The sequence below is a fragment of the Esox lucius genome, chromosome 12 (genome assembly GCF_011004845.1).
Source record: "Esox lucius isolate fEsoLuc1 chromosome 12, fEsoLuc1.pri, whole genome shotgun sequence".
Lineage (NCBI taxonomy): Eukaryota > Metazoa > Chordata > Actinopteri > Esociformes > Esocidae > Esox > Esox lucius.
The window spans coordinates 22,369,322-22,397,145 of NC_047580.1; the positions used below are offsets into that span (position 1 = coordinate 22,369,322).

The 27,824-nt window shown below is 39.8% G+C and overlaps 1 protein-coding gene across 1 annotated transcript; it reads left to right on the forward strand.

Moving 5' to 3' along the window:
- The first annotated feature begins 2,645 nt into the window (after window positions 1-2,645).
- On the forward strand, window positions 2,646-27,576 carry itchb (itchy E3 ubiquitin protein ligase b). Its single transcript, XM_010891465.5, has 24 exons — window positions 2,646-2,792; window positions 6,816-6,907; window positions 11,351-11,492; window positions 13,002-13,126; window positions 13,759-13,896; window positions 14,041-14,086; window positions 14,987-15,189; window positions 16,587-16,800; window positions 17,364-17,459; window positions 17,574-17,748; window positions 19,058-19,127; window positions 19,248-19,332; window positions 21,487-21,615; window positions 22,024-22,096; window positions 22,814-22,885; window positions 22,962-23,050; window positions 23,231-23,390; window positions 23,556-23,689; window positions 23,816-23,956; window positions 24,040-24,160; window positions 24,262-24,366; window positions 25,140-25,236; window positions 25,372-25,444; window positions 26,352-27,576. The coding sequence occupies exons 2-24, from the start codon at window positions 6,838-6,840 to the stop codon at window positions 26,449-26,451; spliced, it is 2,658 nt and encodes an 885-aa protein (XP_010889767.3). The 5' UTR covers window positions 2,646-2,792; window positions 6,816-6,837; the 3' UTR covers window positions 26,452-27,576.
- Window positions 27,577-27,824: the final 248 nt, after the last annotated feature.

Sequence of the window (27,824 nt, forward strand, 5' to 3'; positions counted from 1 at the left end):
CCACTTCTATACACTTTTAAGACACCTTAAAACATTCTAAATGTCCCATTGTTGAAAAACGGTCAGAATTCCAACACTATTGATTTTAAACCATCATTTACACAAACCAGACACTTTCACCACTACACAAACTACTTTTTGAAAAGTTAAAACATATTAAGCTTCCTCCCCTTCTCAGCAATTTAAGTAATTAAAAAAATAACAACATATATTACACAGAAACAAAAGCTACAATGATAGATGAAACTAAATCAACAAGATTTCCCACAACGTTTTGCAAACATCTGGAAGTTTGACCACTTTGAGCGTGATAGAAAATATTGTGTGCATTTGCAATTTTCATCTACTTCTGAGTTAACACAATCTGAAATGAGAACAAATTTATCTCCTAACAAATCAAAAAATGTTGTGACCATAGAAAAATCTTTATCCCAATAGCTCCCATTTTCCCCTCTTTCCCAAAGTTACTAGCATGCATTTCCCATCTAAAAGATGGAAAGTTAAGTTAGCATCTTTCTACTGCATTCTAGTGTAGGTCTTGTTTCTAGGGTATTGGTTGGCTTATGAGAAGAAGCATGTAATGTAACAGTTATATTGAGAAGAAATGCAAAATGTGTTTACTATTATTGTGATTCTTTTGTAAAAAAAATAAATATATTTTTTACTATCCAACAATATCCAATTAATTAATTTGCAATGGCCACAGAAAGGATCTGTCACATAGATGCTCAGTAGTTAAATGGTTACTGAAGGGTAATGCTGCCCTCTAGGCTTCATATTTCTATGGTTTTCTTTTTTGTGGTACATGTTGTGTATATTCAGTATTCAGCTTGTATGATATTTTAACAACAAAATTACTGAAATAATGATAAACAAGTACAATTAATTGCAGCCTTGCAGATTCATTGTCTCTTGAACACAGTTGTCCATCAGGTTAAAAAATCTTAGCTATATTGGACTGCCCTTACCTAGTTCAAACTCATTGGGACCCAAGGCCCATGACCTTCTTTCCAGCATCCAAACATTCAGTTTATGCTCCTGCATTCTTGGGCAGATGCGTTTTCATCTAACAGAGATTCTACTTTTCCCATGTATTTGGATAATAGTCGTACTGAAAAGAAGTAAACCTTGACCATGAAAGACACAGTTCTTATAGAAACTTGTAGGTGTCCATAAGACCGTTGATACCCAGAACATGATAATCAAAGACATGTAAAGTTTATTAATACATTCACAGTGAACCTGTTATTCAAATAATAATAGTTTAAATAATATATAATGATCCAGTTGTTTTTCACTTACATATTGTTAGTTACACGCTCTTGGGTGAAGGTGAAGAAGATATGACAGAATCTAGATTTCATCCTTTACATAATGATGAGGTATTTTAAATATAAAGTACATCCTGAACAAGGTCATTTGTTGAAGATGTACACTCTTCTATTATAATGTGATGGCTCAGATCTTCTGTGAATATATTCAGCACAGCTTTATCAATTTGGGATAATTTTAGGATATTATTTTGCAATCTACTTCTAAATTATGCATTTGTAATATTTTATCTCTTCTGTAGAATGCTCTTTGGCCTTCAACAGTTGGGTTTTTCTTCACGCATTATGTTCACATTTTCTGTAAGGGCCTTACAATCGATGTTTGGGCAATCTGGATAAGATGCATGGAAAATGCAATATAGACTTGGATGGTATTTGTGACACAAATGCTAATATGCTACCTTTTGGGAAGAGTGCCTGAAAACTAATCCAATATATATATATATATATATATATATATATATATATATATATATATATATATATATATATATAGTTAAGATATTGTTTTAGATCATTTTGTGAAACCGTTGTTTGTTATGAATATGGATTGTATCTATTCATTTCCTATAATAAGTTAATCAATTCCCACAACAGATGAAGTGTTATAATAAAATTATCTGTATTTTTTGTAAATCTGATAGGGCCTCTGTGCTACCTACAATTTATATTTTAAAATCCCAAAATAAATGACATAACATAACAGCTGCATGCAACTAACAGGAGAGTTATAAGGAACATGCTGGCAAAGTTAGAAATGTCTGACAGCATCAGGTCATGAACATTTCTTATCAACCTTTGCAAATTGTCTTCGAACATCAGTTGGATGTACAATCATGCAATCTACAATCTAATCTTATTACTAGCTACCTAGTTATGATCCCTTAAAGACTGAAAAAATTGAATTCTCTCTTTTTTTAGGTATTGCTATAAGATAGGGCCTCTAGCTAGGCTACCTGTCTCCAGTGTTTTAATAATTAAATGTAACATTTTACAGATTATAACAAAAATTACTGTTTGTAGCATGACAGTGATAGCCATGTGTTAATTTATAAAAAATAAAAAAATATTTAACTATTTATCCAAGAAGAGAGAGATGGTAACCTAGAGGCCCTACAATACTTCTAAAGAAGAGAGAGAGAGAGAGAGAGAGAGAGAGAGGCGATACAGAGAAAACGTTTAATGTTTGGAAGCGAATTGAATAATCGAGTGAAACTGCTCATCTACTTTCTGAACCGGAATCTTGAGAGTGGGCGGGCGTAAATTCTTTTTTTGGGGGGGGCTAGTGACGAGCGGCTGTCCTGTGACGTGTGCCCCACCTTGTTTCGGTCACGTGAAACGATTACGAAAATGGTGGAAGTTAGTTTCTTGAAGTGAATCTGCTGAAGAACCGACAGACAGGAGACATTGGGAAAGTTGCGATAAGGTCACATCTTGAAGTTGTTCTGGCATTGGATTTGGGTAAGTGAAACATCCGAGGTAGAAAGTCTTTAACCACAATATTTTGTCCGCTGAGCCGCACTCTTCATTGCCCTGTCGTGGGGCTAGCCAGCCACGACACGAGCTAGCTACAGAGTACTGCAGGCTGGCAGCCCCAAAAAATATTGCTAGCTAGCTACAGACGACAGTAGTAGATAACGTTAGTCGTGCTCTTGACTTTTGTTGAGACGTGCAGTCGCCAGCTGACGTTTAACACGTAACCAAAAAACACACCGGAAATAATATTGCTTACAATCTCGGTTTTCGAAACAGTATGTAGTGCATGTTCCTAGCTAACATTGAGCTTTTAGTTATAATATTAGCTTCCAGACAGCAGATTTTCAGTGTTGTACGTCAATTTCCAGTGTTTGTTTTTAAGTAATTGTTACCTACTTAAGTTAACTCTCATTGTCACTAGTTAGCTTAAACTTGCAGTACCATTCTTCATTGTCAAACAGGTCTTCATAGGCAGCTAAACTGTATGCAGGTGTCAAATGCGCAGGACGCAAACAAAATGGCAAACAAAATGTTGTTAGGCTAGCACTTATTTGGCGTCTAACCGCATTGTTATTAAATAAAAGGAAATTGTCAAATAATGACAATACTCAATGATTGTAGTGTGACGTGCAAATAGTGGCATTTAAATGAGTTTTGGGTGGGTGAGTGGGAATGTTTAAAGTTTAGTCTGGTCACATGATCACCCTATTGAAATTTCAAAGCTTTTCAGATATTTCTTCAATTTCTCAATGATAGTGCCCACTGTGTTTGTGGGAACTTCCAATGCTTTAGCACTTTTGTAACCTTCCCTAGATCTATGCCTTGACACAATATGATCTCAGAGGTCTACTGAAAGTTCCTTGGGCTTCCCTGCTTGTTTTTTTTTCTGACATGCACTGTGTGGGACCTTATAGACACAACTGTGCCTTTCTAAATCATGTCCCGTTTAATTTACCACAGTGGACTCCATTTTGTAGACAGATCACAAGGATTATCAAAGGACACAGGGCTAAATTTGGAGTGTCAGGTTAAAGGGTCTGAATTCACAAGATTTCAGTTTTTAATTTGTAATACATTTGCTCATGTTTGTAGTTATGGGGTATTGTATGTAGATGGATTTTACCCATACCACAAAATGTGGAGAAAGGCAAGTGGTCGGAATATTCTCCAAAGCCCCTGAATAAAGTGTTGTCATTTGTAAATGGTGAAGCATATGTACACGCAGTTTTTATAAACTTTGGTGATTTTTGAATATTGAATGAAGTATTGCCATGTAACATTTGGTCAAAACATCTGCTTAAGGGTAGCCTAAGTAACAGCTGGTTATCTCCTATCTACAACTAATAATTAGAGGTGTTTGTTTCCATCACCAAGGCTTGTGATAGCCTTGAAGCATGACAAGGTTTATATATTGAATAGGCATTTGGTGTAGGCGGACACACATCCCAAATTTCCCAACGTCCTTTAATCAACTCTTAAGCCGTAACTACCTTTATTCCCCGTTTATAACCCGCACCGTGTATAAACTGGGCCATTCATTTTATAGCTTTGTGTGTAATCCAACCCAGAGTATTAACCGCACCCATATACACCGCACTTGCCCAGAGAATTATCACTCATACATACATTGTGCATTAATATGAAACGTCTGTAGAGTATAAAATATATTTTTGAAATCCCTGTAACGCCAATTGTATCATATTTACTGCATGAGTTTGAGACCTCTGTCGTCAAGCAGTCATCTGTAAATAAGTCCACAGATGGAAACTTTTAATGTAAACTTAACCGCTGTGGTTGAGAATGTTTTCAATATCTATAAGCTGTAGTTAATAAAAGGGAAATTACACCATTCACTTTTTGTTTATGGAAATGCCTAATTCTTTCATAGAAATTTAATTATTCACTGATTGTGAATGTTATTTGCGTGCCTGGCTCACAATGCATGGCACAGATCCTTTCCCTATAGGCGGCAGAATTGTCACAAATTAATTAGAAACTCTGGGTACTCCCCGAGTGAAGCATTTGTCCAGATCTCAATCTTGCATTTGCACAGGGGTGGGGCAAACAACATATATAATGCACCACACAAGCAAAGTGACATAACCACAAAACAGAAAAGTAGATCATGCTACATGAATCATAATGCTACTTTAGCAAGTTTGTATTTCCCTCAAGTATTTGGGGTTGTATCACTAGATAATTTTTTTTTTTATTGGTACCACTAGTTTTCAGAACTTAAAGGTTAGAAGCACCTTTTTCATTAGTTTTACATATAAAAAATTGTTGGACCCTGGATTTAAATATTTATCACATTTTTGTTGTTGTCTCAGATGTTAGAATGATATGGTTAATTAGGTACATTCCTAATGAGAAGGACTACCTCCCTGCAAAAATCATCCAATCCATAAAGTGTATTATATATTTTTTGGAGCGCCATAAGTAAAATAACAGACTGAAATGTTTGCCGGACTGCATAAGTGGAGCCAGCCTAGTAGAGCGAATGTGTCTGACTCACCGTGACTGACTGTGACTACCCTCGACTCCAGTCACAGTCAAAACACATAATGCCTGAGGATTTGTTCAGGACAAACACTTCGCTGGCTACACGATTCTCTCGTCTTTTCACTTGGCAAAAAAGTAAGTTATCGTCACCTATATTGATAGGTACTGTATCAATGTCGTTTACGAATGGCTTATTAGCTGTTAATACGTCCAGTGGCAAAAGAGTATTTCTTCAGAATGGACAAAAACTTTGCTGGCTATAACCTTCAGTAGCTACGTTATGGGAAGCCTAAAATGAATTATGTCTTAGGATTTCTTCAGGATAGACAAACACATCGCTGGCTACATGATTCTCTCTTCTTTTCACTTAACGGAAAAGTATGTTATCGTCGCCTATATTGATACAGAAGTTATTGTTTCAATGTCATTGATAAGAAACATTACTCAGTTTAACACAATGATTAATGGTGTCAAACAAAATATAAAAACTTGGCGTTTGAAAAATTATAATGTCAAGAGGCTAATGTACAACTCTATGGCGTAGTGGTTAACGACACACCCTTTCATGTGGGCGACTCAGGTTCAAATCTCGAGAGGGCAGCCACTATCAACACTTTCTATTGCGGGTCGGCTGATCTTGCCTGGTTTCTAGTCTCGGTTCAGAGTTGTTTAAGGTTCCAACAATGTCGTTTTCATTAGTGACTAGATGACAGCATGCGGTTATGCTACCCAGGTCTGTTTTAATTAAAGGATAGTGATATGCACTGAGTTTTTCTGATTACTCTGGGATTGCCATATACTTATTCCAGTGCGAAATCAGTATGTTCCAACCTCTAGCGTCTGTGAGCAGAATAGCAGGAATAATGTTTTTACAACTCTAGATAGCAACACTTGCTAACTCTATAACAACTAGCTTGCTAAAACATTTGGTTTGGAATTCCTGTCTTTGGTATTATCAATAACATTCAAACAAACAATTTTTGTAGACCTGTCCTTGGCTAGTTGAGCAGTAGAGAAAGAGCTTCTTGTTTACCTTTGGGTGCTACATCTAGCTAGCTTGGCGTTTTAGATAGCGACTGTCGAAGAAAGCTGTTTACCAGCTACGTACCAGCCTAAACTTTCTAGCCCATTTACTTCAGAATGCTGACCATGAATGTCTTTGTTTTATAGCAATTTGATAACATCACATAGATAAGCCCTCTATAATATCGTAATGCGTCTGTTGCAATGCAGTGAACAGATTTGACATGCCTAGACAGAGGATGGAAACGGCTTTGACTTGCTTTGTATGGAATGTGCTTGGGGCCATTGCAGGGTTTAACCGTGACCCTCAAACCTCTATGTACTATACTGTGGTTTAGGCATACTCATTTGCCTTTAGACCAATTAGATATTTTTATGATTGCTTAATAAGCTGTTAGTATTGGGTTGTCAAAGACAAGACAGCTTTTGAGGAGTTAATGTCAGCCATATTTGACAGTGTGGTGGGTGTTGCTGTTGTTGCAGGTAGCCAGCCCAGCCCTATGTCATGGCCTCCAGTGTTGCTAAGCCAGGCCCTGGGAATGGCTACCCCATGAAGGCGCAACTCCAAATAATGGGTAGGTCCTTTTATCTTGATCTGTTTCATTTTTAAGTTTGGTGTTTAACCTGAGCAACTAAACAATATAATGTTACATTTTCTATATTTGTTTCACGTTCAAGAGATTCAGTAAGTTGCTAGTGGTCATCCAATGTGACATAGCATTCCAAGTATGTGCCTCTAGCCTGCATGTACTGACGGGGATGCTGGAGTTGGGATAAATACGAACTATTGAACAACAAAAAAAACAAATCACTAAATGGTTTAGGAGTATTTACCCTGCAGAACCAATTTAGGGCATGCCATCATTTTATTGTGTGCTTGCTGCCTGGAAACACTAACACAAAATACTTAACATTTTTATTTTAAACTTAACATTGCTGTACTGTAGTCTGTATTTTGTCAACAGAGATTCCTATCTCCAATGTTTGAATCTTTTACCATTTTGCTGTTGCAGATCTTCCCCAAATGGTAAAATAATTATTTTCCATTTGAGAAAATTGATATTTCCACAGTAATCTGGGTGGGTAAAGAAGCACCTAGGTTGAAGCAGCTCTGGATCATTGTAGTTGATTGTATAACAGCTTTAGTTTATTATGGGTCTGTAGATCAATCAAAGCTAGCAATATAGGTTGGGCTCTTGTAAATGACCATCCTCTAAAAATTATTGTTCACAACCATTGTTGATGAGAACAACATTACTACAATTATTTATTGTATTTGTACTGGACTCTATCACAACACAACAGCACAGTGCACTGTGCGACTAGCAAGACATCATGCCAAATTGATTATTTGCTGTTTGAAATAACCTACACGTTCAACATACTTGTAGTAGTACGAATCAGTGTTTCTTTCGAAAATGTGACATGCAAGATCTTAATTTAAAAGACATTTGAGAAGTGTACCAGACACAGCCCACAGTATCATAAACTCATTTAAATGGAATTGGTTTCTAATGTTAGTTAAGATGATTATGAGAAAGTATAACCCAAGTTCTTAAGCATTTTAATTGAAAAGCAAAACATTTACATTTTTATTTTTAGGAAATAGCGTAATGCACTAATAGTAATAAAGGCTAGGCTATTTGTTTGAACATTTTAATCAGCCTAATAAATAACTATAGAAAACCCAGCAAGAATCATCTTGTCTTTCATTTGAATAAGGTCACTGTTATTTTATTTAACTTTTAATTTAGCAGGGGATATCATGCTGATACCAAAGGTCTCTTGAATTTATTTCTAATGTCTTGTGCAGAAAAACTGAAATCTTTTCTATCTAACTCTGCAGGTTTGTCTTGAATTAACCATCCCTGAGGCCGTGTTTGATAGTATTTACTTTTGTATGTCAACAGAGAAGGTGTGGTGGTAATTTATGCCGGGGGGCTTTAAAAGCTAAAATAACTAAATGTATTGATCAATGTGATTTAAGAGGGTCAGCCTATTTTCTAATACACAGAACAAGAATGTGTGCTGAAACAATCACCTGTAATAAGTGTAATGCATTCATATAAATATCACCATAATCAATAATTAGCATGAAAGTCAACTGAACAATTGTCTTTCTACTAGATGATCGAAGGCATAACCTATTTCTATGCTGAAAGACAATTCTCTTCCTCAAATGTTAATTTACATGTTTTTTCTGCTATCCATATGACCGGGTATTTGTATGCAGGTACCCATTCAGTATGAGCACCATTGAGAGCAAACAAACTCGAATTTACAGACATGTTTTTAAATTTAGAGAATTACGTTAGTTTTTTCTGAATTCAACACCAACTTCAAATCAAAAAGAGATCTCTGCAGGACTTCATATGCTGATTGTAGCCCATAAAGAGCCTGGTCAATCATAGGAGCAATAGCGTATACAGTGGGGAGAACAAGTATTTGATACACTGCCGAATTTGCAGGTTTTCCTACTTACGAAGCATGTAAAGATCTGTAATTTTTATCATAGGTATACTTCATCTGTGAGAAACAAAAATCCAGAAAATCACATTGTATGATTTTTAAATAATTGCGTTTTATTGCATGACATAAGTATTTGATCACCTACCAACCAGTAAGAATTCCGTCTCTCACAGACCTGTTAGTTTTTCTTTAAGAAGCCCTCCTGTTCTCAACTCATTATCTGTATTAACTGCACCTGTTTGAACTCCGTTACCTGTATAAAAGACACCTGTCCCCATACTCAATCAAACAGACTCCAACCTCTCCACCATGGCCAAGACCAGAGAGCGGAGTAAGGACATCAGGGATAAAATTGTAGACCTGCAGAAGGCTGGGATGGGCTACAGGACAATAGGCAAGCAGCTTGGTGAGAAGACAACAACTGTTGGTGCAATTATTAGAATGATCATCAATGATCATGAGGAAGGTGAGGGGATCAGCCCAGAACTACACGATAGGACCTGGTCAATTACCTTTAGAGAGCTGGGACCACAGTATCAAAGAAAACCATTAGTAACACACTACGCCGTCATGGATTAAAATCCTGCAGCGCACGCAAGGTCCCCCTGCTCAAGCCAGCGCATGTCCAGGCCCGTCTGAAGTTTGCCAATGACCATCTGGATGATCCAGAGGAGGAATGGGAGAAGGTCATGTGGTCTGATGAGACAAAAATAGAGCCTTTTGGTCTAAACTCCACTCGCCGTGTTTGGAGGAAGAAGAAGGATGAGTACGACCCCAAGAACACCATCCCAACCGTGAAGCATGGAGGTGGAAACATCATTCTTTGGGGATGCTTTTCTGCAAAGGGGAGAGGACGACTGCACCGTATTGAGGGGAGGATGGATGGGGCCATGTATCGTTAGATCTTGGCCAACAACCTCCTTCCCTCAGTAAGAGCACTGAAGATGGGTCTTCCAGCATGCCAACGACCTGAAACACACAGCCAGGACAACTGAGGAGTGGCTCCGTAAGAAACATCTCAAGGTCCTGGAGTGGCCTAGCCAGTCTCCAGACCTGAACCTGATAGAAAATCTTTGGAGGGAGCTGAAAGTCTGTATTGACCAGCGACAGCCCCGAAACCTGAAGGATCTGAGGAAGGTCTGTATGGAGGAGTGGGCCAAAATCCCTGCTGCAGTGTGTGCAAACCTGGTCAAGAACTACAGGAATCTCTGTAATTGCAAACAAAGGGTTCTGTACCAAATATTAAGTCCTGCTTTTCTGATGTATGAAATACTTATAAAATGCAAATTAATTAGTCAAAAATCATACAATGGGATTTTCTGGATTTTTGTTTTAGATTCTGTCACTCAGTTGAAGAGTACCTATGATAAAAATTACAGACTTCTACATGCTTTGTAAGTGGGAAAACCTGCAAAATCGTCAGTGTATCAAATACTTGTTCTCCCCACTGTGTCATCGGCATAGATATTCAGGTTACAACCTTCAAAGATTGACCAGTATAATTTATGGAAAGGGAAAATAAAATTGGGCCAACAATCAATTCTTGAGGGACCCCTCTTTGATATGTTCATAAAATAATAATTTTTCACCCCTTATGTCAGTACCCACTGAAATCTGTTATCTAACTAATTTTCAAACCAGTTACACGTAGCCTGATCAAAGCCCATTGCTGACCATTTCCAAATGAGCAACGTGACCAACTGTGTCAAAGGCTTTTGAAAGATCAACAAAAAGTGCTGCACAGTGTCTCCTCTTATCTAAACTATTTATCACCTCATTTAAAACCAAGGAAGCTGCTGAGATAGTGCTATGACCGGGTCTGAACCCTGACTGGTGGATATTTAAAATTATATATTTTGTTGAAGTCGTAGCTGCTTATTTACCAGGGACTCTACAGTTTAAGCTAGGCAAGAGTTTTTAAATTGGCTGATTTATTATTTAGGTTGGCAGGGTTATCACCTTTGTGAAGGGGGATGTACTTAGGGAGTCTTCCAAAGATTTTTATTGCTACAGTAATTAATTGCAGATACGAAGTCACCCATTCTAGCAGTTGCCCAGGCCTGATTCCTCTGCCTAAGGATTTCAGATGGCTCTTTTGAATACCAAGGATTTGTGATTTTGCACTATGATATTTAAAAGGGGCATTTTATATTGACTAAAGGGATAAACATTTATCTTGGATGAGTTATACCAGAAAATAATTGGAGACAAAAATTTAAACAGGTACAGGTGTTTTATTTAGTTTTCTATTGACTAAATGCAGCTTTAGCAAGAAAATGGCATGTCCTGTTAGATTATTGACCTAATGCAAGATAATGCTGTTTAAATAAAGAATAGACTACCAAGCAGCGCCCAATGTTTAAAGGACGTACAGTGTTATTTCCCTCATGATTTTCTATCCAATAAATATGGGCCCAACTATTTCTAAAAGTTGCTTACAAACTACTAAATTGAGTGGACAGGATAATTTAATTAAAATGTGTGTAAGGAACAATCTGGTCTTGTGAGAAGAGGGATCTAACATTTGTATTCCTTCTTTCTCATCTTAGTGCTTTCAGCAAAACTGAAAGAGAACAAGAAGAACTGGTTTGGCCCCAGTCCATATGTTGAAGTTGCAGTTGATGGCCAATCCAAGAAGACCGAGAAATGCAGCAACACTCACAGTCCCAAATGGAAGCAGCCGCTCACTGTGTAAGTTGTTGTTATTGACAGAGTTGACATTTAATTTCAGCCATTTAGCCAACTATCTAAAGAAAAGCGACTTATAGGGTCCGACTTGCCAAGGGACAGAACAACAAATAGTTTTTGCAGATTTGATTCAGCAAACTTGTGGATTCTGGTTAAGTGCCTCCCTATTTTATGAGGGCAAGCAACATCCTTTGTGTTTTCACACATTCCTGAGCTATAATTCTTTAAAATATTGTTTGCCAATCTGCTGAGCCATAGTTTAGTTGATTAAGCGTCTTTATATTTCCAATAGATTAAGATGCATTTCTACATGAGGTATGGTAGTGATTCTACTTCTAGACATAGGGGTGAAAAGTATAGACAGTAGTAAAAGTACTTCCCCAGTGTTCGCTATCAATCAATCATTCAAATGTATTTATAAAGCCCTTTTTACATCAGCAGGTGTCACAAAGTGCTTTTACAAAAGACCTGGCCTTAAACCCATAACCAGTACTTGGCTATGTTCACCAGGTGAGGGGTGTTCCTTAAAGTACTCCCTTTAGCAGGGCATTTCTGTTTTACCTCATGAACACAGCCAAGTACTTTTACTTTTCTACCTCTGCTTATGGATTATGGAAATGTAAACTTATCAAGAACATGACACTGAGCAGAGAGTACATTATTATTTTAAACCAGTGTTAAATCCTGCTTTGTTTTTTCTTTATCAATTTATGCATGTTCAATGCCTATAGTGGCACAAGGGACATAAACTAATATCTGTACATCAACAATTCCCTTCTATTTTAGAATGTGTGGTATACTTTTGTTTTAGCTCTTAGTTGTTAGCTCCCTTGTTTTTTTTGTATTTTTTGCATCTGTCATATTTTTGAATCTACCTTCAGATCCATCTACAATTATCAACCACAACTTGTTCCCAGTCTAACACAATGACACAGCTTGCTTCTCGTTGTTTCCCTGTGTTTTGTCTTGGCTGTTTCACCCTTAGTGAGGCACACCACTGTACAAATGGTATCGCACAGAACTTCCTTTTGGAGCAAATTACAATCCATTATTTATTATGCTCCTGAGTGCCAATAGTGTTCACACAAGTCCAACCTAAGAGTATGGGAGCCGCCATATTTTAAGTAGAAAGCGGTGAGTATACAAATTGGATTGAGTATCTGCTCTTGTTTTGGAGTGCCAAGACAACACTTCCAAACAATCAATCCCTTCTTTATTTAGCTCTGGACTCCACTTGTCATCCCATCTTAATTTAGCAACCCCATCCAATTTCAGTGTGCCTTGGTGTGGTGTATTCATAGCAATGATACTGTGGTGTAGTAAATCCCTTCCTTTAGGGTTTGAATATGTTTTAGTATGCATGGACATTGCTTCTACATGCTAACACTGTTTATTTTTTAATCGCATGGTAATGTCTATCTTTAGGCTATTTCTTGTTTGATATATAAGATGTAATGACATTGAATTAACTAACGTCTTCTTGTCATGGTTTTTCTTACATGTGGTAAATAGAATCGTCACTCCTTTTAGCAAGCTCATCTTCCGGGTATGGAGTCATCAGACATTGAAGTCGGACGTGTTGTTAGGCGTGGCAACTCTGGAGGTCAGCGAAACACTCCAATCCAACAACATGAATAGTGAGTGCCCTCCCTTGTATCATATTACACATACCCTGCTTTCCTATGTGATGAGGGTTTGTACTGTCTGCTCTGGTTCTCTCTCCCTCTCTTACATAACTCAGCCAACTACCACCTCCCTCTGCTGTGTGATGTCACAGATCAGAGGCAGGTGAGATCTTCCTCAGAGTTCATTCAGTTCTCTGACAATTTTCTTACTGCGTTCAAGTCAAACCCGAGGGTGGATCAGTTTCCTATTTTGGTGAAGCGGTAAACAATAATTCCTTTGTTTTTGGAGTCTGTTAATGACTCTGCTCATTATTTCAGTTGACACAACTCTGCCGTTTCCTACTCCCTTGGCTTTCCTCACAAGTGAAATTCCTCCCCATTACGTTTTATCCACCATTTGGACGAGGGTGTCATTTTGTAGGCTGCCAACTGTGAAACCTTGCCAGTGTGGTATCGGATACAAGCATTTCTTTACTCTGCCTTATGTCCCCACTGAAGCTTTGTATCCTGGTGCAAAGTGTGTGGACAAGGCTGATTCAAAGTGCTAAAGACAGGCTTTTTACAGACGAGGAGCTGAGTGGAAGGATGGTTTTTATTACATAACCAATGCTTTTGTTGCATGGCTTATTTTTTTTCTTCTGTAGTCTCTGAGGTGGTGCAGACGCTGCAGTTGAGTACAGATCGAGACCAGACAGATGTGGTAGGGGACCTGTCTGTCTGTCTGGATGGCATGCAAGTTGACCCAGAGATGTTTGCCTCTGCCGCTGAGGCCAACAGCCAAAGTGAGTCTGCTTTGTGAAATGCTATATGCAATGCTGGGCCTGTTTCTATTTATTTGTTTTGTGTTTTTTTTTCCAACCAGCCCAGATAATAAGCTTCAGGCTCGATTAGTTACATTCAATTCCCAACTCTGTTTTGGATCTCAGGTACTTCAAATGGTGACTCTCAACACAATGAGGATCATGGTGTGAGGTAAGTCTAGGGATGTGCATTGGACAAGATTTTGCTCTCTGAATAGTGTGTTATTATTAGTATAGTATTTGGTTAACCAAATTTTTTTTAAATTTGTATTTTTTTTAAACACCCAATACAACATGAGCGCTGCTACATAACGCACAAAGGGGTGGGTGCAGTTCCCATGAAAATTGGCTTAATGGCTGTTGGTGTGACAAAAGAGCAAGCGCGCATGTGGAGGAAGCAGTGTGGTAGACATGCAAAACCTGGCTACAGAACTAAAAGACTATTTATCCACACTTAACATTGAGTTTATTGGATGGAGGAGTCTAATACAGCTAGTTAGCTAAGCTAGCCAGCTATGTGCTTTTTGCTTAACTCATCGTTTTCTGCACTTTGAACTGCCTTAGATTCCACAGCCTAACTTTACATAGCGTTTGTGGCCAAATACATTTTCCATAGGTAATATTAATTCAGTAAATATATTCCATCTTCCCTTGAATTAGTTAACTTTCATCCAATATATAGATATAGATATAGATATATGTGTATATATATATTAGTGTCATTCAGACTGACTGGGACTCATAACACTAATACCACTTTGAAGGAGCATGTTATAAAAACAGCATGGGAAATCATCATATTTTAAGATTGGAATTTTAATAGTATTTAGAAAAAGAATATACAGGTCTATACATTTCAACCAAAAAAATACATATAGGCTATGTAAAAAAAAAAAAGTGGGGCAAAATTGAATACACACACAAGGACAAAAATACTAAATTGATTTGGTATATTCGAATATTGGACTATCTGTGCCTGTCCCTAGGTAAGACTGTTCCCTTTTTCTGTAGTGATTCTGCTCTTGTTTATTGACAGCGTCTTATCTGTACTAAGAAGTTGTTATTTTGGCAGGCGGAGTAGAGACAGCTCTCCTTCAGTAGATGGTTTGGAGCACAGAGCTTCCCCAAATGGTCGTGCAGTCACCATAAACGGCACAGGCTCTCGCACTGGGTCTCCTGCTCTGTCAGCAGGGGGCTCCAGAGGGAACCCCCTACGGCCCCCCAGGCCCTCCCGACCTCCACCACCCACCCCGCGCAGACCAGCCTCATCTCCAGGTGAGATAAACCTCTTAACCCATCTAACCCACTTTTAGCAGTTGTCAAAATTATAAATGGTCAATACATTTTTTTAACCACTAATATACTGGCACCATTTACATTTTTTCTTTTCTTCCGAAATGTTTTTAAATTGAAAATAAGTTTTTATTTTGTAGCCACCTATAAGATTGCCGCACATTTCACCAACTGCCATTTTTACCTTTTTATAGTTAATGGAGGTGATGCATGCGTTTGTCATGGCATTGATATAATAGCCTAATGTTTATTCTTGATAAACATTTCCAGGGAAAAAATTGCCTTTAGAAATGCATTTTCTATATGGCCGTGTTGTCATTTTAGGCTACACAAGAAAATTGCTGAATAATTATTTGTAACACAAATTAACAAAATGACAGTCTACTCTGGCTATGTTTCCAAACTGCCAAGTTCTGATCTTTTTTCTAATTAATGGCAAAAAAGATCTGTAGTAAGTGCATTGATGGCTACTAGAAGCATTTGTTTTCAGTTATCTTGGTCAACGTCTATACAACCAAGTATTTGTTTCTGGGTGCCTGTTGTTTTTTTTACCCCATATTATGTGTTTGTTTATTTTCTTAGCACATTTTCAGGCATTTTAGTTTTTCTTTATGATACTGTAGGTAAAGAGGGGTGTGTGGGGGAAAGGACAGTGGGCCAGATTTGAACCCATGCTGCTGCAGCAGGAGATGTGCAGTGGCTTTGAACTCTAGACCACCCTAGGCCACACATTTCTTTACTTTCTTTTTTAAACCATAGGTTTCCGAAAAATATTTTTATTTTTGGAATTGTGTAAAAAGTAGATTAGTGTCGATTCATCTGTCCACAACTGTATGATCTTTATTCATAGCATTTCCCATTTGAAAATATAAACTAATTTGCATACAGGTTGTCATAATTCAAAAAACAAACACAATATTTCTCTACAACCAGATCCTACAAAGAGAATTTGAAAGGTCCATTCAGTCTCCCTTTAACCGGATGTGCAACATAAATGATTCATGTAATCTAGTGTACTAAACCGAAGGTGGAAATGACTTGTAACAAAATCTGGTTGCGAAAAGATGGAGGGGTCTCTGGTCTGCACACAGAAATAAATGACTAGTTAAACATCTCTCTTGGGAACCTTCATGGGAAAGGGGAAATGTTCTCACCTGGCCAGATAAAATAAATATGATGGGGCCAACCGTTATCTAATTTGGTTCTTTCTTTTCTCTACTGCGTCTTGTTAAACCAGCAGAAATGGATTTGAATGGCACGTTATTTAGCTCCATGCTGTGTATATCCTCTGTCTGCTTTTGTCAGGTTTTGAAATGGCAGGAACGGCACAATGTTTCTTTCTTTTTTTCGTCTCAATCTTCTTCAACGACTTCCTGCAGCATTCTCTAATGGCTCCACAACCGCTGAAGGAAGCGATGGCCCGAGAACGGAGACCCCGGTCCGTTTGCCTGCACCTGCTGTTCCGGTCCCCGAACCCAACGCCCCACCCCCCACACATGACCAGAGCCAAGCGATGGCCGCCAGACAAGCAGGCAGTCCCGCCCTAGGCCTCCCTAGGGTCCCTGCTGTCTCTGCTGGCCCACTGCCTCCGGGGTAAGGGCCCAGCGTTCCATGAAGACTTGGCTTGTAGGAGAAACTGTTGTCCGTTATTGGTACCAATGAAACTCTCACCCTCGAGAGTTTGACATTTCGTAATTGACTTGACATTCGTGTACCTATTCAGAGTGACTTCCAGCAGGGAGTGCGTTCATTTTCGTACATGTCGTTTGTGGGAGTCGAACCCACGAGCCTGTCTTATGGTCATGCTCTGTTACTTAAAATCGGGGCAGTACACCAGGTGGCTGTTGTTTGGAATATGGTTATCCTGATTGCTGTCCAACTGTCGTTACTGGTCATATATATTTAGATAGTCCACCAGTTGTTTTGCATCTGTTCATTAGCAGTTGCAGAATTGGGGAGTAAAATGTGGTCAGAAAGGCTGTCTGATTGCCAATACAGCATTATTACTGTCCTGTGTTCCACCATATTGCTCCAGGGTCAGATGTTTATATTTTTACTGTAGGCTACCCCTGTGACTTTAATTGCTTTGTTTGTGTAGCAGGCTGACTAATGTATAAAATGTTTCAATATACTTTCAATGACATGTTCCCCTGAAGATGGGAGCAGAGGGTGGATCAGAGTGGAAGGCTGTATTTCGTTGATCATGTGGAAAAGAGGACCTCGTGGGAGCGGCCTGAGCCTCTACCTCCTGGGTGACTGCCTTCACATATAGTCCATCTTCATAGTCATTCACCCCTTATTAACCCGCACGCACAGGACTCTGTCAGTGGGGGATACTAAATGCCAAAGCTTTGCCGTGTATGTAGATGGGAGCGACGTGTGGATCCCATGGGCAGGGTCTACTTTGTGGACCACATCACGAGAACGACCACCTGGCAACGGCCCACCATGGAGACCGTACGGAACTATGAACAGTGGCAGCACCAACGCAGCCAGCTGCAGGGGGCCATGCAGCAGTTCAACCAGCGCTTCATATTTGGGGTGAGTGGGGAGATTGATGACCGGTCGTGCCAAGTGCTCCCTTTTGCAGGTAACGTGGCATCTAAAGGTGCTGGGGTCACTGGGAGCTGCCAGAACCGCTTCAGTGGAACTTGTTATAGATTCCACATGTCGTCATTTCTGTTAAAACAGTGATGGGAAATGTATTGCAGTCATTGACTTTTCCATGACTGATATGCCTTCAGTGTCGTCTCTGTTTTGGCACTAACCTGTGCACGAACAATAAAGCTGAACAGTAAATGGGGCCATCTGCTATTGCACTTTGTAGTGGTAATGAAACCAAATAAACTGGGTAATTACAGGAAGTCTTATCACAATAAAAGGTACTAAGAGTAGTACTTTAAATTGCTTCATATACACCGATCAGCCATAACATTATGACCACCTGCCTAATATTGTGTAGGTCCCCCTTTTGCTGCCAAAACACCCCTGACCCACCGAGGCATGGACTCCACTAGACCTCTGAGGTGTGCTGTGGTATCTGGCACCAAGACGACAGCAGATCCTTTAAGTCCTCTAAGTTGTGAGGTGGGGCCTCCATGGATCGGACCTGTTTGTCCAGCACATCCCACAAATGCTCGATTGGATTGAGATCTGGGGAACTTGGAGGCCAAGTGATCACCCTTGAACTTGTGTTCCTCAAACCATTCCTGAACCATTTTTGCTTCGTGGCAGGGCGCATTATCCTGCTGAATGAGGCCAATGCCATCAGGGAATACCGTTGCCATGAAAGGGTGCACATGGTCTGCAACAATGCTTAGGTAGGTGGTACGTGTCAAAGTAACATCCACTCGAATGGCAGGCCCCAAGGTTTCCCAGCAGAACATTGCCCAAAACATCACACCGCCTCCGCCGTTCTGATGTTCACATGCCCATTCTAGGCACTTTCGGCAGTGGACGGGTCAGCATGGCCACCCTGACTGGTCTGAGGCTACTGACCACTGCAGACCGGGAACACCCCACAAGGGCTGCAAATTTGGAGATTCTCTGTCCCAGTCGTCTGGCCATCACAATTTGGCCCTTGTCAAAGGTGCCCAGATCCTTATGCGTGCCCATTTTTCCTTCTTCTAACACATCAACTGGACAGTGGACAGAATGTTCCCTTGCTGTATAATATATACCACCCACTGACAGGTGCCATGATAACGTGTTGTTCATTTCAGGTGTCAGCGGTCATAATGTTATGGCTGATCTGTGTATTTCAAGATATTTAAGATGTGTGCTTAACCAATTTCCTCATCTGAAGTGGTTTATTTGTATCTTTGTTCATGTGTTCCCTTGTGTACTGAAGGTCCAGGATCAGGCTGCAGCCCCTGAGAATAAGCAGTTTGATCCCCTGGGTCCGCTGCCACATGGATGGGGTAAGATCTCGCTCATTGATCACATCTGACGTGAAGAGGTTCATTTGATCTTTTCCAGACTTTCGAATGAATTCATGTTTTCACCTAAACTCCTCTGCTTCATCCCATGTACATTCTCAGAAAAAAGAACCGACAGTAACGGGAGAGTGTACTTTGTCCAACACACCACACGGACAACACAGTGGGAGGACCCTCGCACTCAGGGGTGAGGAGTTACTCTGCCTAAACAACATGCCATTGTTTCCAAACTCTCCATACGTGAAACACTTGTTAATGAGCAACTGCAGGATCTGGTACACCCCTGTAATGTTCCACCTGGTTTTAGAAAGAAGCACAACACTGACAGTAACTAAACACTGAAAGAAGTAGATTTTAGTTTGCTGCTTTAATTGATTTGCATAGCTTGTTTGACTGGATGGTCAGTTTAGTGTGTGTTATTTTATTAGGATCTTCATCGACACCTCTAAAACACACATCAGTACATTGTGATGCACCCCCTGGATAAAACGGTGTAATACCGAGCATGCAAACATTAAACAATGCCTTATGTAAATGGTTGGGGGACAACCAAACATAGAAGTCAAATAAGGCTGGATTGGTGTGTAAGATCAATGAGCCAGCGATGTGAGTGACAATGTCGTTTTTGTTGTTGTTGATGTCTCTTTCAGTTTTTCAACAACACATGTACATATAAATACACCGAAGGCAGTGTAAATAAGAGCACGTAACCGGTTTGTCACATGAGTTGGAGCTCTGCTGTCCTTTTAAGTGATAACCATGGCAATAAGAAAATAATTTCAGGGTATTGCTTGACTTAAACACAAAGGTACAGTTTAAATTAGAGCAATGGGTGACGGAGTCTACTGGAATAGTCAGCGCTTTCATAGGCAAGAGAGAAGAACTTGATTCTACGACACTCCGATACGACAGGTGCGTGTTGTCAGTACTGTAAGCGCTATTCTAAGAGACTGAAGGAATCTGGCAGCTTTGGAGAGCTGCATACTTCTTGCTTCTTCTTGGTGCCAGTTCTTTCTCTTTAGTCATCCTTGCTACTTGTAACCGGGAGGGATGGTCTGTATGGTCAGAACTGTCCTTGTGTAGCGCCCCCTGATTCTCACTTTGGACAGGTTTTCAGGACAGAGAAACAAGCTATTAGTGTTAACCAGTGTATTTGATTGTTTTCTAGACAGGCTGTATTCACTACTCGGACGCCAGGCAGCCCCGATGATTACAATTATAAATAAGAGATTCTGTCTCTTCATAGTCCCTGTGTTTTCTGTGTATTTATAACTTTTCACTCTATTTTTCACCTTTATTCAGTTTTACCCTATGCAATTTTATGTACGGCAGTGTCATTGCAAAAACTCCCAATGATTTGAGTGTTAAAGATTGTAATAAGACATTCTCCTTGGCAGCAATGCCAAGTCATTCCGCTGTTTTCCACATTGCTCATCCAACTGGGAATGTTGGTCAGTGTGTATGAGGGCACACTCAGAGAAGTCTGATAGCTTGGCAGGCTCCTAAGCGGCCTGATTATTAAGGGAATAGAATGCGATGAAACCAGAAAATCCCAGCTGATGATTCCTCCCCTCTCCTTTGGCAATGCTGGCTAATTTGCACCCCAGCCACTTGTCACCTAGTAACATAGTCAAGGCTCAAACCAAGACTCTGGGTTTCAGCTGGGTGCTATAAAAGGTTATGGTATTTTTCAGTAGGGCTCAACACATTCAGGTGACCCAACCCCAGAGACTATAGGTTGTAATTTTTGGTCTCCCCCATATGTTCAGTCAAGTGGTGTTCTGTCTTTTTGTAATTGTTTTGTTTTCTGATGAAAGCATTTTGTTACCTTTTCTTGCTGGACATATTCTGTTCCTGTGGAATTTTACCTACAGTGAAATTTATGAAGCAAGTTTGAGGTCACTAATTTAAAGTAACACTAATACCGTATCATAGCTCATTATAAACAGTAAACTAGATTATATTATTGCAAAACCTTGTGGGTGGTCAAAAATGTATTCTGCGATTTCTGGTTTTTGTTTTGAGTATTTTTGGTTTCATAAAGGAAAAAAAACATGGTTTCATGTTCCCCAAACCACATTTTCTGCTCCGTAAACGAAAGTGTAAAGTTTGCTAATGTTCATGCGTTTAACACAAATCCGAATGTGTACAGGACTAATAACAAAAGCTTAAGCCAGATATTAGCAGAAAGGGAGAGGAGGGAGATTACTGTGATAGAAGGAACCATTTTCAAGTACAACGTTTTAGGTCGGATCTCGAGTAATTTGGTTTTCATAAATGCGTGAAGATGTTTAAAACTGTTGGTCTTGGTGTATTATTGTAAGACTCTTGTCTCCCTTAGGCAGCTCAATGAGAAGCCTCTTCCAGAGGGCTGGGAGATGAGGTTCACTGTTGACGGCATCCCGTACTTTGTGGACCACAATAGGAGAGCTACCACGTACATTGACCCTCGCACTGGAAAATCCTCACTGTACGTCAAGGTGACATTTAATTGGGCTGGTAGTAGTCTGGGTTGAATAAACTCTGTCACTGTCATTGTGTGTTTGATTATTCCAATGAGCCACACCTGACAGCTAATCTTGGTGTACTTTCCATGAGACTGCTCCTTGTATTACCGGTACTGCTCGTCACTGATCCCCAACGAACTGGAGTAACCGGTTTGGTGGTTTTATGGAATGTGAGGTTATTGATGTTCCCTCTCTAATAATTCCGTCTGCTCACCTGCATTCTGCACAGATTAGTGAACACACACCATTGTTTGACTGTGTGGGGTCTATGGGCTCTATTAATAATCTGTAGTAAAAGCAAGGTAATCTTGCTGATTCAGTGTCTGGGTTATTATGCATGACTGAATGTTCTTGTTGTTCCTCTCCAATAGTGAAAATGGGCCCCAGATTACTTACGTTCGTGACTTTAAAGCCAAAGTCCAGTACTTCAGATTTTGGTGCCAGGTAGGTGTCGTGTGAGTCTGAGTGGTTAAATATTGACATTGTTTTGTTGTTCAAAATGACAGTGTGGATTCCATTGTGCGGTGACCCAGTTAATCAAAGCAACAGTAAACATGTCATCCCACACATGAAGCACCTGAGCTACACCTATTGTCGGACAATAAACGGAATAACAACTGGCAGACAGGACCTGTAGGCAGTCTAAAATAGAAACAGTCACATTGATTCAGTTTGTAGTCCAGCACGGGGGAGGGGGCTGAACAGGGACGCCATTTCAAGTTGCTGCAATTTACCAGCATATCAGTCATTCATTACCAGAGGATGAGGGTTTTGACCCTTGCCTTTACCAGCTTGCTCAGATAATGGAGTGACAGTCATGGCAGAGCTAATAGATTTCTGAAGACTGTTGTGAGAAGGACCTATGGCACAAATGTCATGAATTCTGGTGAAACGGGTGGTGGGGGTTCATTTTTGTTGTAACACCATCTGGCTGAAAGGTGATTTAAAAAAAGAAGAAATGTATTTTTTTTAATGAAAAGATTCATCTTTGTTTTTCCCCTCCAAAATCAGGCCACTGTGACATACGTGTGGATGGAGACTGATCCATAGTCACCTTAGTGATTTGTTGTGGTGGCCAATGAAAACACACCCACCATTTTGGTTGGCATGTTTTCAAAAGAATAACTTAAAAATCACTGACTTCCTCTTTTTCCTTTGCAGCAATTGTCACTGCCTCAGCACATAAAGATCACTGTCACCCGCAAAACCCTGTTTGAGGACTCATTCCAGCAAGTGAGTGAGCATCCTGCCAATTGCGCAAGTCGACACTGACGTGTTGTCTATAATAATTGGACTCTTCGTGTTACAGATAATGAGCTTCAATGCCCAGGACCTCCGCAGGAGGCTCTGGATCATATTCCCTGGTGAAGAAGGCCTTGATTATGGAGGAGTCGCAAGGTAACGTTTATGGCTGCAATTAGGGACCGTCCATAATCGATTAGTCTGTCGATTTAATCGGGTACAAATTGGGCCTTGAATTCAGGAGAACATTGAGTGTTTCCCAATGCTGCACAATGCTACCAGAAAAATATTTAGTTGAGTTTTGCAGGCTTTTTCACTGACTTTGTTCTTGCGTAGGGAGTGGTTTTTCCTGTTGTCCCATGAGGTGTTGAACCCCATGTACTGTTTGTTTGAGTATGCTGGGAAGGACAACTACTGCCTGCAGATCAACCCTGCTTCATACATAAACCCAGACCATCTCAAATACTTCAAGTTCATTGGACGCTTCATTGCAATGGTGATTATTATACATTTTTATCACTACAGTACCTGTCAAATGTTTGGACACACCCATTCAAGTGAACGTTTGACTGGTACTGTACATGATGTTCCAGTGTTTCTACTGCAATGTACTGTTTTTGCAAGTGTAGTTTTAGATGATAACCTCGATCTATTTTCCTAGGCTCTTTTCCACGGGAAATTCATTGACACAGGCTTCTCACTGCCGTTCTACAAGCGCATGCTGAACAAGCCGTTGGCACTGAAGGATCTAGAGTCCATTGATCCAGAATTCTACAATTCTCTCATTTGGATTAAGTGAGTTTTCTAAAGAAGCTATACTGAAATTGACTTTGGTTGTAATGGATGTTGATTTTTGTTGAATGTTTTGGTTACTGTGATGAGCACACCTAGTCACATGTTTTTATCTCTTCTGCACTTCAGGGAGAACAACATTGAGGAGTGTGGACTGGAGATGTACTTCTCTGTGGACAAGGAGATTCTGGGTGAAATCACAACTCATGAGCTCAAGGCAGATGGAGGCGAGGTCTTGGTCACAGAGGAGAACAAGGAGGAGTATATCAGGTCTGCCTCAGGATTTGGTGGACTCTTCCCCTCCTAGTATCTCTCCAATCCCTGATTTCTGGACGGCCTGTGTTTCTCCCCAGGCTTGTAGCAGAGTGGAGGCTGTCTCGGGGCGTGGAGGAGCAGACCCAGGCCTTCTTTGAGGGCTTCAACGAGGTCCTCCCACAGCAGTATCTGCAGTACTTTGATGCTAAAGAACTGGAGGTATGAGTCTTAGAGATGACGTAATTACAATGTTTTCCCTGTAAACAACAAGTTACTGTTGGGTTCCATTGAGCCAATTGTCACATGTCCACCCTTTGTAGGTTATGCTCTGTGGGATGCAGGATATTGACCTTGCCGACTGGCAGAGGAACACCATCTACAGACACTATGCACGCACCAGCAAGCAGGTCACCTGGTTCTGGCAGGTCAGTGTTACTGGACACCTCTTTGCTGATGCCTCATCTCAGCATTATTCCGTTTAGATCATGCACCGGGAGTATAGTGAGATTGAAAAGGATTGATATTTTTGTTTTGTACTCCAGCACTCGCTAGTGAAATGATACCCAGCCCTATTCTTTTAATGGTGAGCGATTAGCAGGTCCCTGGAGGATATTTGTGCATCTAACTTTACTAATTATTCATTATTCATCAAGAATGATCTGTAATTATAGTAACATTTACATAAATATAGAATTGTTCAGAATCATACTTAACAACCCAAAAATAATACAACATTAGTTATTAGAATTTTTTGTAATTAGGCATAAAATAATAAAAAGACCAATCAAAACAACCCACGCATTCAACCAACATGTTTCTCACATGCTGTAGTCATCAATTGTTCAGAATCATACTTAACAACCCAAAAATAATACAACATTAGTTATTAGAATTTTATGTAATTAGGCATAAAATAAGAAGACCAATCAAAACAACCCACGCATTCAACCAACACGTTTCTCACATGCTGTAGTCATCAAAAGGCTAGGAATTTACAAATACAGAACCTTTGACTATAATACATATGTGAATTTGTCCATTCACTTTTTGGACCCTAAATGTCTCACCTTATGAATGTAAATACCTTGTTACAATGTCCGTGTCTAAATACTTTTAGACCTCACTGTTTCTTCAGTATCATTACATTAAATATCATGGACCACATAATGGAATATATTGTTCTGTCCTGGACTTCCAGCTCATCAAAGAGATGGACAATGAGAAGCGGATGAGGCTCCTCCAGTTTGTCACCGGCACATGTCGCCTTCCTGTTGGTGGCTTTGCTGACCTGTTGGGTATGTTTGAGGCTCTTCCTTCCCCTCACAGGGAAATAAATACAATCTAGATGCAAAAGAATGATATATAACATACATAAGTTGTACCTGCTAGTAGATGGTAGTAGTTAATGATTTATATTTTTGGTTACATAGGAAGTAATGGCCCACAGAAGTTCTGCATCGAGAAGGTGGGGAAGGAGAACTGGCTACCTAGAAGTCACACTTGGTAAGTCCTGTAAGGAAGAATTTCGAGGTTAAAATGGAGAGGACTCGTTGTTGTCAGTGACCAAGCATTATTAGAGAAGTACAGGAGGCTTTCTTAGAAACTTTCAACGGCCGGTATCTTTTGCGCAACTAAATATTAACTTGTCCATGTCCATTTTTTTTTTTTACCCCACTTCTCTTAATTTGTGATTAAGGCCCTACCTTAGGGGTTTCAATGCATTCCATGGAAGTCCTAGTGTCTGCTGTTTTTTTCTTCTCAATTTGGGTCCAATGAAGGGCAACCAGGTGAGGGAAGTTCCTGACTAATCAGTAACTTAATCCAGTACAAGGTACGAGGTCCACGGTAGGAATTCACTCTGTGCCCTACCTCATCACTCACCAGTGGACTCAGGACAGCCAATGTGTCGATGTCCTCCGGAGCTCAGCTGATGCCAGAGGGAACGCATTACGCTCTGCTCTACTTTGAGTTCACAGGCACCCAAACCAGCCACAAGAAGGCTCTAGAGTGTGAAACTACCCCCCCCCCCCCCCACCACCAATTTCACCGCCTTCTGCGGGACCCCTGGGCTAGTCCATAAGCTAGATTTGAACCCAATAAGATTTTTCTAGAAAGCAGTCTCATTCCTTCATGTGATATGCTGAGAGTGTGAGTTTCTAGGACTTTTAAACTGTTCAACGTAACTCTTACCTAATATCTTTCCATTTGTCGGGGGTGCCTCATTTTGGCCCTTCACTGTCTGTGGTGTGGGCATGTGTCCTTGTTTGGGACTCATATTGTGCTCTAGCAATTCCTCAGACGGGTCAGGTGCCTGCAAGCTAATTATCCTTTTTAGCCAGATGGAATTAGAATGGAGAAAAGGCATCACTTCACGGATAACTAACCAACTACTATTTCTCAATTTTTCTAGCTTCAATCGACTGGACCTGCCTCCCTACAAAAGCTATGAGCAACTGAAGGAGAAATTGATGTTTGCGATTGAAGAGACTGAGGGATTTGGGCAGGAGTAATCTAGCAACAGGTTCATAGACACAGTAGTTTGGTCTTTGCTGAACAGTGTTTAAAGCCAGGGAGCCTCTTGAAGGTCGGCATGCTTGTGTGCGCGCAGTTGAAGGAAGAGAGAATCTGCTGTTAAAGACTGGAAGCCTACTGGAGCTGGATATTCCCCAGAGAAAACTGCTCCTACCTGAGAATGTCCCCCACATCATGCATGAAAGCTGGAAACGCACTGTCAATAATATATTATATATGGGACAAAGATATCAGCGGCATTGGTTCCATCCTTCAAATGACCCACCACGACTTCTGACTTCTGTCTAACTAACATTGACTCCGGAAGATTTTTAATAAATGTAAAAGAAAGTGATCTCTGATCTGGCAACAGCCAGTTATAGCAGGTGCACTGATCTGAACTTCCTTGAAATATAACCGTTCTTCTGTTCAAGGCTTCTTAGCATTTATCTGTGAATCAATAAAGTATTGCAAGGGACAACATTAGTCCTTTGATTTGTAATGGAATGAGTACATGGGTGTGGCTCCACTATGACCCTAGTTTTATAGGGCATTGTGACATGATCATTTTCTATATATTCTTTTTTTTTTTTTTTTTGTAGTTTAGGGATTGTGTGAAGTGTAAGTCAAATATTGCCTCAATGTTTTGGGTGATATGAGATTTTAGCACATTCTGTGCTGAGGCTGTGCCTGATGAGACTAGCTATACCTTTAAGCTTTTAATAGATTTTTAACATAGTAATTTATCCATTTTATATCAATTGCAATGTTTTTCTGGCTGCGGCAAATGCATGGGAATTTTGTGGGATTTATTTTTAAATATATAGTTTTCTGGGTAGACTGAATGGACATCCCAGGGAAGTGTGTGTGTGTGTAAATATAATTTGTTACATAGCAAATAAAGTCAGCTTTATTTTTTTCTCTCCAGATTTATCCTTCAGCAATTTAAATGCTCTGCTTGTACATGAAATTGTTGTAAATTGTGTTAATACATTTTCTTTTATAAAAAAAGCTTTTAGTAATAAGAGGTATGGTAATGCATTTTTAAAAGACTTTCTTGATTTAAATGTACATTATCAATGTGTAAATTTTATGTTAAGTTGAATAAATCTAATTTAAAGTTTGAGTACTTTTTTTTTGTGGTGTTAGTGAAAATGATGGCCATCTTCGTTACAATCAGGTACATTTTAATTGGAGGAAAATTATGCTTTTTTTTTTCCTGTATTATACATATGACCTCAAATACAATTGTCAAAATAAGGGAAACACTTGAGTAAACAAATGGATACCCAATATATTGAAAACAGGTGCTTCTACACAGGTGTGGAATTTATATCCCAACATATTTGGATCAGGTGTAAAACATTTAAAT